The sequence below is a fragment of the Lycium barbarum genome, chromosome 9, assembly GCF_019175385.1.
Source record: "Lycium barbarum isolate Lr01 chromosome 9, ASM1917538v2, whole genome shotgun sequence".
In the NCBI taxonomy this organism is placed as follows: Eukaryota; Viridiplantae; Streptophyta; class Magnoliopsida; order Solanales; family Solanaceae; genus Lycium; species Lycium barbarum.
In genome coordinates, this window is record NC_083345.1 from 14,286,868 (window position 1) to 14,297,320 (window position 10,453).

The 10,453-nt window shown below is 34.5% G+C and overlaps 1 protein-coding gene across 1 annotated transcript; it reads left to right on the forward strand.

The window, feature by feature from the left end:
- Positions 1–7,928: 7,928 nt before the first annotated feature.
- LOC132611675 (uncharacterized) lies at positions 7,929–8,900 on the forward strand. Its single transcript, XM_060326067.1, has 3 exons — positions 7,929–8,016; positions 8,086–8,659; positions 8,759–8,900. Exons 1-3 carry the CDS (start codon positions 7,929–7,931, stop codon positions 8,898–8,900), a joined length of 804 nt encoding a protein of 267 aa, XP_060182050.1.
- Positions 8,901–10,453: the final 1,553 nt, after the last annotated feature.

Here is a 10,453-nt window from a genome sequence, read left to right on the forward strand (position 1 = left end):
TTGGTTCGGTGTTTGGTGTTCACCTTCAAAAAACCGAAACCGAAATAGCCGAACCGAACTTTGATGAAACCGAACCGAAGAACCGAAATTTATACATTACCCAAAAAAATTAAAATAGTCCAGATCCATTAAGTTTAAGCCCCAAAAAAACTCAATTGTAATAAGCTCTCTTTTGCTTTTGTATCCCTAATCTTTCACTTCAATTGAGAAAATCAAATATCCTTAACAAAGAAAGGTGTCTGGGATGTGTCTTTAGGATTAATGTATGTTCTTTATGTGTTTTTTTAATTATTCTTACTGTATGTATATAACACCTAGTAATCCTATATTATGGTTATGGTTTTTTATTCTTGTGTATCCTGTTTGTTTGATTTTGATTTTGATTTTAATTTGTTAGTTTTATGTTTTGTTGCTTTTGAGAATATAAATTAGTGTAAATGGAATCACTTCTAATATCATATCGAAAAAATCGAATTGGAAAAACCGAAACCGAACCGAACCAAACTTCAAAAAACCGAAACCGAAAGAACCGAACCGAACTAGTTTGGTTCGGTGTTCGGTGTCCACCTTCAAAAAACCGAAACCGAAATTTGATAAAACCGAACCGAAGAACCGAACACCCACTCCTGCTCTTAATGAGTAGTCGATATGGTTATGTAACCCCTATTCGATCTTGAAGTAAAGCTCAGAGCCAGGCACCAATGTTTCTCAAAAGGAAAGTATCTTAATACATAGTAATTATTGACGAAAGAAAATGAAAATTTAAATAACCAACAAATTTATGTTGAACTTTAAAGGCTTAATACCTAGATGGACCCTTAAACTTGGCATGTTTTGTAAGATAGGCATATAAACTTATAAGGTGACCAGATAGACACTTAAACTTACTCAAAGTGTATTTTTCAAGTTTTTCAGTTGTTTTGAAAACAAAAACTATATTTTTCAAACACTCACAATTTTCATGGCCAAACAAGCCCTAAATATATCACAAAATATTTTTTTTAAAATGCAAAAATAAGGCAAACGCATATACATGAGACTATAAATGTGCACTTAAACCAATAAATACTCGCTAATCGCAATTTTGCAGCTTTCAATTAACTCGGATTTTTTTTTTACACTTGAATAATTAAAAAACAATAACTTTAACCAATAAAAATTCTTAAAAAAAGAAATTTCAAATTAAGAAATTTCTAAGTTCAGTATTTCAAGTGTAAAAGAAATTTCAAATTAAGAAAACTGTAAAGCCGAGAAGAAAATCCTTAAAAAAAAGAAATTTCTTAATTTGAAATTTCTTTTTTTAAGGATTTTTATTGGTTAAAGTTATTGTTTTTTAATTATTCAAGTGTAAAAAAAAATCCGAGTTAATTGAAAGCTGCAAAATTGCGATTAGCGAGTATTTATTGGTTTAAGTGCACATTTATAGTCTCATGTATATGCGTTTGCCTTATTTTTGCATTTTAAAAAAAATATTTTGTGATATATTTAGGGCTTGTTTGGCCATGAAAATTGTGAGTGTTTGAAAAATATAGTTTTTGTTTTCAAAACAACTGAAAAACTTGAAAAATACACTTTGAGTAAGTTTAAGTGTCTATCTGGTCACCTTATAAGTTTATATGCCTATCTTACAAAACATGCCAAGTTTAAGGGTCCATCTGGGTATTAAGCCAACTTTAAAAGAGAGATTATCTATTTATACCATTCATTCTTAAATAGTTAGTAAACATCAACGAACCATTAAACAAAAAAAAAAAAAAAAAAAAAAAGGTCCGAAGTTGGAAACGTATTTGATGTAATTGCTACAAGAAACTTCACCAAAGCTAATGGGGTTAGGTGCTCTAGTCGTATCAAGGAAATATTATAAACAACAAATGAGAATAACTTCAAAGTCATATATAACAAGAAATTCTTTTGAAATATCGATCAGATTGTCCCTGAAAAAAAGAAAGAAGTAAAATGATAAAAGTAGACATTAAAATCCTAGGACATTCTTTCTAGTCAAAGATCAAGGCGTTATTACTTTCTCCCTTCGTTTCATTCAAGCGTCTTCCGGAGTACTATTTTTTTTTTCTTTTTTTAAAGATTAGTTGAAAAAAATAATTATTTCTCCTATAATTGAAAATTCTCTAATTCCAGTATTCTAAGCTTGTTTACAATCACAAGATTCAAAAAGACATTTTAGTACATTATATACCTCTTTAGTTTAAGAGCATAAGATTTAAAAGTCTCTCTTATTTTCTTAATTTTTATGCCTAATCAAACTAAGATACTTATAGCATGTTTGGCCAAGCTTATTTTTTCCCCAAAAATACCTATTTTTTCAATAAGTGCTTATTTTAAAAAAGTGAGGTATTTGGCCAAGCTTTTGGGAAAAAATAAGTACTTTTGGGGAGTAGCAGAAGCAGTTTTTCAGAAGCTAAACAAAATAGTTTTTGCCCAAAAGCACTTTTTGAAAAATACCTTTGAGAAAAATACACTTAGAAACACTTTTAAAAAGTTCGGACAAACACTAATTGCTGCTCAAAAATACTTTATAAATTAATTGGCCAAACACAAACTGCTTTTAGCCAAAAGTAATTTTTTGAAAAGTCCTTTTGAAAAAAGCACTTTTTAAAATAAGCTGATTTTAGAAGCTTGGCCAAACAAGCTATTTGCGTTTGACCCTAGGATTTCCAGTTTTAATTTGAAATCAGCGTTGTTTATGGAATCTGTACAAAACTTTAACTTCAATTTCAAATCATGATATTGGATCCCAAATTCTCCAAAAATTAGGATTTCAAATTTCAAGTTGAGATTTTAAACTTTTTCAAAATGTAATTTGACCCATAGGTTTATATTTTGTATAAAAAAAAAAAGCACCTATCATTTAAAGTTTTGTGAAAAAAAGATCCATGCTCAACATAAAGAAATTACCCATACCATGTGGAAGGCTTTTTTATTAAAGAATAGCAATTTTTATTTTTATTTTTACTGTTGTTGATTTTTTGGACTCACAAGTCTTTGTAAAACTATGTGTAATTGAAAACTTGTCACAACATGTAATGCAAGCATCTATTTATAAAAGGAACATGGAGATATGTATTTATTAATGTGGCGTCTTAGGATATTCCAATACCTTGTTTATGAACTTTGATTTGCTTATTTGGTAAGATTGTATAAGAGTTTGGGGGAGTTTTGATAGTCTTCACAAATTGTGAGGCTTTCATGTTTATGAAAAAAAAAAATACAACATAAAAAATTATTACATGTCAAAATAAAATTTCAACTTCAAATTAGTCTGATTTGAAATCCTGTCCAAAGGGGCCTTAAATTTGAAACAGATAGTTTTACTTTTATATTTTGATATAGACAAGGCAATCCCTATAGTACAATTACTCGGGGAATCACTCAAATGTTTTTCCTTTTTTGTCCTTACAAGATGAACTTTATTATGATTTTGTAATGAAATGGGTAGATTAAGGTGCATATCATAAAAAATAAAGCGATAGCTAGGATGCAAATTTTTTTTTTTTTTTAAAAAAAAGCGGCATACCTTAGGGGTAAAAATGCAAAGAAATCCAAATGCATTTTAAGCTTATGCCGTGACAATATGTTATGTGAAGGTTTGTCAAACGTTTCCTCAGCCGCTTAATTTTGGCCTGTTGGATATTTTGAATAAAGATATTAAAGCTACTCCAACATAGACAACCAGGTGGTAATAATATAGTCGGCTATATTTTAGTTGAATTATCAAAATTTCAGAAATGATTTTACAATATTGATTCCACTGCTGAATTTCCTTCTCTGAATAACCAAACTTCAAGTGCTACGCAAGGAAATGTTGATATGAATGCTAAACCTTTGCTAATGAGAGATCTGATGCAAACAACTGAAAATGAAGTTAAAAGGATGAATATTATTGAAAACTTGCAATATGCTGTGGTAGGCAAATTCTCCATGGATGGCCCGAAATTGAAGAACTTCGAACTATAATACCATCTCAATGCGGTATGAAAGGTAAATGCACGGTTGGGGTGTTTAGGCATAAACATGTTTTAATTCGTCTATCACAGATGGAGGATTTTGTTAACCTTACGTCAAAGGCTTCGTACTATCTAAACTCTAAGGATGGATATTATTATCAAATGAGACCTTTGATTTATGATCCAAATTTCAAAATCGAGGAGGAGACTACTAAGGTGATGGCGTGGATTTCCTTCCCTAATTTGCTACCTACTTATTATGTGAAGGAATCATTATTTTCACTTGTTGCGGCAGTCTGCAAGCCTCTTCATCTTGATCTGGCTAGGGTAAAAGTTTTGGTTGATCTCCATTCGGATCTTTCGAAAACTGTACAAATGGACATTATAAATGAGGAGACTGGGGGAGAGAGGACTGTCGTGGTGGACATCAAATATGACCATCTTCCTAAATACTGTTTTGAGTGCAAATTGCAGGGTCATAATGAACTTGAGTGCAGGGTTCTAAATCCGAAATTGAGACCTGCAAAAGATACAAGTGGAAATACAAATGATAAGAAGGTTGAGATACAAGATCAGTCACAAGGGGATGATAAAATGAAGCAGCCACTTATTGAGTCACATATAGCAGGCAGCAATAGTTTTACTAAATATATTCAGCCTAGGAAGACATTAACAAGCAGTAAGGTGTTTGGCCCTATGCATAGGTGGACCCCCAAGAAGGACACAAAGGTGAATGTAGAAGAGAAACCATCTGAAAAGGGGACAAATAGCCAGCAAGAAAATAAAGATGGAACTGGTCAAATACAAACTCATAACAAATTTGAGGCTCTTAATGGTGAAGAGGGAGATGATACTAACAAGGATGATAATGGCAAGGATGAGAAAAGAATTGAAAGAATTGGGTCCTTCGGCAATATATTAGGGAGGAGGAGGACAAGGGTGCAAAACAGTGGGTGGAGACTAGTTTTGGCAAGGTACTTAATCAACATGAAGAATGCAATGTAATGAGTGAGAATGCACAAGAGAATGGAATGGGGACATCAACTATTGATACAAAAGTTAAATGGGGAGACAGAATTGAGGAAGTGGAAGGCATAGAGTCTGAAACCAATAAAGATGTTGTTGAAGGCACATACTCTGTATCTAATAATGAAGAAGTTGACTGCACAGATTCTGGAGACATTAATGGAGGGGAATCCAGTCAACAAGTACAATCTAAAGCAGTAACACATGAAGGAAAATGCTTAGCTGGGAATCTTCAAACACATGGGGGAAAAAAGGATTATGGGGTCTATGATGTAAGTTCTTATGCATCCTTTTCCAATACAGAAAAGGAAAAGGAAAACAATGTAGATGAGTTTTAGGAAGACAGTAATACGTAGAAAGACCAGCTAGAGAGGAAACCACCAGAAAAAGGGGAGGAACCACACCATCAAGATGAGCATGATAATTACAATCAAAGAAGGGTAGTGAAAAAGGTGAAAACAGCAAGACTCTACTGTGCAAAAACATCTTGAGGAGGGAGAGATACTTACCAAAGCAGTGGAAGGGATATATATTAATCAGGCTGGAGCACAGGTAATTCTTCATCATGAAGAGGCTAGTGAAAATGGATCTGCAAAGGATAGCAACAAGAATCAGTTAGTATGTCAAAATGCAAGTCCAAAACCAAATGCAATTCTTCAGGACATTGTGGCACACCAAGTTTCTGAGGTTGAAGTCCAAATCACTCTTGCAGAACTACAACAAAGGGAAGAGGATAAGGGGGTGATGGACAGGGCAAATAATTTTAAGAAGGCTGCAAAAGATGTAGATGTATCACCATGGGCACTAGCAAAGAGTGGAAAAAATCTCAAGATTCAGGAGATTCAACAAGTTAAGAAAGTATTACCAAAGACGACAAATTCAGCCAAGTTCAAATAATAATTACAGCTCTAGTATGGAATATCAGGTCTGTTAACACTCAACAGGCATTTCAGAGACTCATCAACATGCACAGGCAATACAAATGTTTTATTATAGCATTAATGGAACCATTTCAGAATTGTAGACACTTACAAAAATACAAGAGGAGATTGGGGATGGAATCAGTTATTGCTAATATAAATGGAAAGATTTGGGTATTTATTGATGTTGTTGTTTAATGGGAGATAGTTTTGGACTCTGAATAAAAAATTACCCTCAAGTTGTTTCATCAGGAATCCGGAAAGGAATTTCTTGCCTCTTTTATTTATGCTAAATGTGATGAAACTGAAAGAAAAGAGTTATGGGATGATTTATATCATATTGCAGACTCAGCCAACCTACCATGGATGGTTGGAGGAGACTTCAATGTGATATTATCAGAACAGGAAAAATTGGGAGGGCTACCAGATACCTTGGATGAATGTGAAGATTTTGCTTTTTGTATAAATTCATGTGAATTGATGGATATAGGGTACAAAGGAAGCTTGTTCACTTGGTGGAATGGAAGATCAGTAGGGGACTGTATTTTTAAGAGACTTGACATAGTTTTGATTAATAATCTCTTTCAGGAAATGTTTCCACAAACAGAAGTTGAGCATCTCACAAGAGCAGGATCAGATCATGCCCCTTTACTGTTTTCTTGTGGGGAAGAAGTATCAAATTGCATTAAACCTTTCAGGTTTTTGAATTTTTGGGCTCAACATGAAACTTTTAAGGAGCTGGTAATTCAAAATTGGAAGACTGATTTTGTAGAGACACCATATTTGGCTTTTAAGCAGAAGCTAAAGAATTTGAAAAGAGCCTTGTCAGTATGGAGCAAACAAACATATGGGGATATATTCAAGCAAGTAGAAATCAGAGAGGAGGTGGTAAGAATTAAAGAAGCTTTGTTTGAGAAAGACCCAAGCGTAGTCAACAGAATTGTACTTCAGAAGGCACAGGCTGAATTAAAGAAATACTTGCATCTGGAGGAGCAATACTGGAAGCAAAAAGCAGGGTTCACTTGGTATGCTGAGGGGGACAGGAACACAAGTTTTTTCCATAACTATGTGAATGAGAGAAGAAGGAAAGCAGGTGAATAGAATTCAGGATGCTAATGGCACATGGGTGGAATCAATGGAACTAATAGCTCAAGAGGCAGTGAATTTCTATCAGAACCAATTTACACAGGAAGGGGATACAAATGACTTTGAGTTATTACATCATGTTCCTACTATGGTGACTCATGAGGACAATATGAAGATCTGTTCTTATCCAGATAAGGAGGAGGTTAAGAAGGCAGTATTTGCATTAAGTGGTGAAAGTGCTAGTGGACCTGATGGTTTTACAGGGATATTTTATCAAACATGCTGGGATATTGTTGGAAATGATGTCCATGCTATTGTTCTAGCTTATTTTGATGGGGCAGAGTTACCAAAATCAATTACTCACACTAATTTGGTTCTTATTCCCAAGAAACAGCCTGTTCATACCTTTTCTGATCTGAGGCCAATTAGCTTGTCTAACTTTATTAACAAGGTTATTTCTAGGGTAATTCATGAGAGAATTGAGCATATCATCCCAAGGTTGATTTCTTCCAATCAGTCAGGTTTTGTGAAAGGCAGGAGCATTTTTTAAAATATTTTGCTTACCCAGGAAATAGTTTCAGATATCAGAGTAAGAGGCAAGCCTGCTAATGTAGTTATCAAGTTAGATATGACCAAGGCATATGATAGAGTGTCTTGGAAATATTTACTTCGTGATTTGCATTTCCATATCGCTTTGAATTCCTTGATTATCCTGTTTTACTGTGTCGCTTGCATTATTTCATTGCAATATCGTTTTAAATCTTTTAACCTTATCTGACCCCCTTTTTATGCTTCTATTGAGCCGAGGGTCTCTCGGAAACAGCCATCCTACCTTGGTAGGAGTAAGGTCTGCGTACATTATACCCTCCCCAGACCCCAAGATGTGGGATTTCACTGGGCTGTTGTTGTTGTTGTTGTTGTTGTGTTGAGAAAAATGGGGTTTGCTGAACATCTAATCAACATGATCAGGAGATTGATTGCAAACAATTGGTACTCAGTATTATTAAATGGTCAGGCTACAGGTTTCTTCAAATGATCCAGAGGGGTAAAACAAGGTAATCCTCTATCTCCAGCTTTATTTCTATTGTCAGCACAAGTCTTATCTAGGGCTTTGAACTCATTGTTTGAAGATATCAGATATATTGGGTATGGGATGCCAAAGTGGACCAATCCTATGAATCATTTAGCCTATGCTGATGATACTATTATTTTTACATCTGCTTATTCCCTGAAATGTATCATGAATATTCTGAGTAAATATGAGCAGATGTCTGGTCAGCTGATCAACAAGGGTAAGAGTTCTTTCTATATGTATAGTAAGATAGGCAATGAATTGATTCAGGAAGTGGGTGATTGTACTGGATTTGCAAAGGGTCAATTTCCATTCACTTATTTAGGTTGTCCTATCACTCATACCAGGAAAAAGAAGGTTTTTTATTCTGATCTAATTAAGAAGGTAAAAAGCAGGCTGCTTGCTTGGAAAGGAAAACTGCTTTCTTATGGTGGTAAGGCTGTCTTGATTAAGACTGTATTGCAAATCATGCCTATTCATCTTCTATCAGTAATTGCCCCTCCTAAATGTGTTTTACATGAGCTTCACAAACTATTTGCTAAATATTTTTGGAGTAATAAGGAAGAAAGGAAAAGTAGGCACTGGGCAGCATGGCATGATGTGTGCTTGCCTACCTAGGAAGGGGGACTGGGATTTAAGTCATTGTTTGATGTTTCTAATGCTTTGTTTGCTAAATTGTGGTGGAGATTTAGGACATCATCGACAATGTGGACCAATTACAGGTGGAATAAGTACTGCAAGAAACATATTCCTACTCTAGTACAATGGAAGGGAGGAACACAGGTGTGGAAGAAAATGCTGGAAATGAGAGATGCTATTGAACATGAAATATAGTGGGAAGTCAAAAGGGGTTACACTAATGTATAATATGATAACTGGACTAAATTAGGAGCATTACATCATGTGGTTCCTATTGAGTATCCTATCAATGAAAATTTGGTGGATGTCCTAGATTTAGTGGAGGGGGGCAGATGGAAAGAACAACTACTACAACAATCTTTTCCAACAAAAATAGTTAACTATGTCAAAGATGAGATTCCTATAGATCAAATGTAGGGTACATGGGACAGACCATGGTGAATGCCATCTACTACAGGAAAATTTACTGCAAATTCTGCATGGGAGATACTAAGGCACAGGGATCATGAGAATGTTGATTATAAACAAATGTGGATTAAAGGTGTTCCTTTTAAAATTTCATTTTTTCTTTGGAGATTATGGAAATTTAAACTTCCTACAGATGAAAAATTAATGAACATGAAAATTCCTATTGTTTCTAGATGTTATTGTTGTAATATTCCTCAACAGGAAACTTTGTAAAAAAAATTTTTAACAGGGAGTTTTGCTTCAGAGGTATGGAGGTTTTTTAAGAATGCAGTTGGAATACAGATGAATCTAATCCAGATTCATCAGGTAATTAGAAGTTGGTGGAAGATTGATTGTGCAGAGAAATTTAAACCTATTCTACATGCTGTGCCAGCTGTGATTACTTGGGAATTATGGAAGAGAAGGAATAAAATAAAGCATGGGGGAAGGTTAGTTTGAGGAGGGTGATTCATGAGATTAACTCTAATCTATATTATTTAGCAAAATGCAGATATCCTTGGCTGAATAATATCCAATTCTTATGGCCTGATCTAATCTCTTTTCTGGAAAACTACAAGCCTCTTCTTGTCACCAAATCTGTTTTGTGGTCAGTGCCTATGGAGGGATGGTATAAATGCAACATTGATGGAGCATCTAGGGGGAATCCTGGTCCTAGTTCCTATGGTTATTGTATAAGGGATTGGAAGGGGGATTTAGTTTTTGCACAGTGTCAGAAAATTGGGCAAAGCACTAATGTTGTTGCAGAGGTAAGAGCTATTCTAGAAGGTTTGATGTATTGTGTGATGAACGATTTACATCCATTGATTTTGGAGACTGATTCTATGATGATGAAGAACATTTTGAATGGTGGATGGGAGGTTCCATGGTGTATTATCGAGAAAAGGCCATAAATAGTCCCTTATCTATGGGAGTAGGTCTAAAATGGTCCCTTAACTATATACTTACCGGTTTTAGTCCTTTAACTATTCAAAAACTTATCAAATTTGGTCTCTGACTATTTTTTTATACAAACAGCGTACAAACCCGTAAACCTCCATGAGATTAATGTTAAACCATTCCTCAAACCTCTCTCTCTCTCTCTCTCTCTCTCTCTCTCCCCCAGCTTCTTTTTCCTCAAGTTCCTCTTGTTAAAAAAAAAAAAAAAAAAAGAGCATTCTGGCACTGGTGTCGCTCCCGAGTCTCTGAAATTCGAAAAGATAAATTCAGGCACGCAATTTCTGTAACCATTCTTTTCAAATACTACTAAAAAACTGGCAAAAGCCGACGGAAAAACCAACGGA

Bases quoted from the DNA above. Each gene is read 5' to 3' on its own strand.
- LOC132611675 (XM_060326067.1), top strand. From the start codon at position 7,929: ATGGGGTTTGCTGAACATCTAATCAACATGATCAGGAGATTGATTGCA. The intron at 8,017-8,085 runs GTTTCTTCAAAT...TTCTATTGTCAG, and splicing joins ATTAAATGGTCAGGCTACAG to CACAAGTCTTATCTAGGGCT. The intron at 8,660-8,758 runs GCATGATGTGTG...GTGGAGATTTAG, and splicing joins AGTAGGCACTGGGCAGCATG to GACATCATCGACAATGTGGA.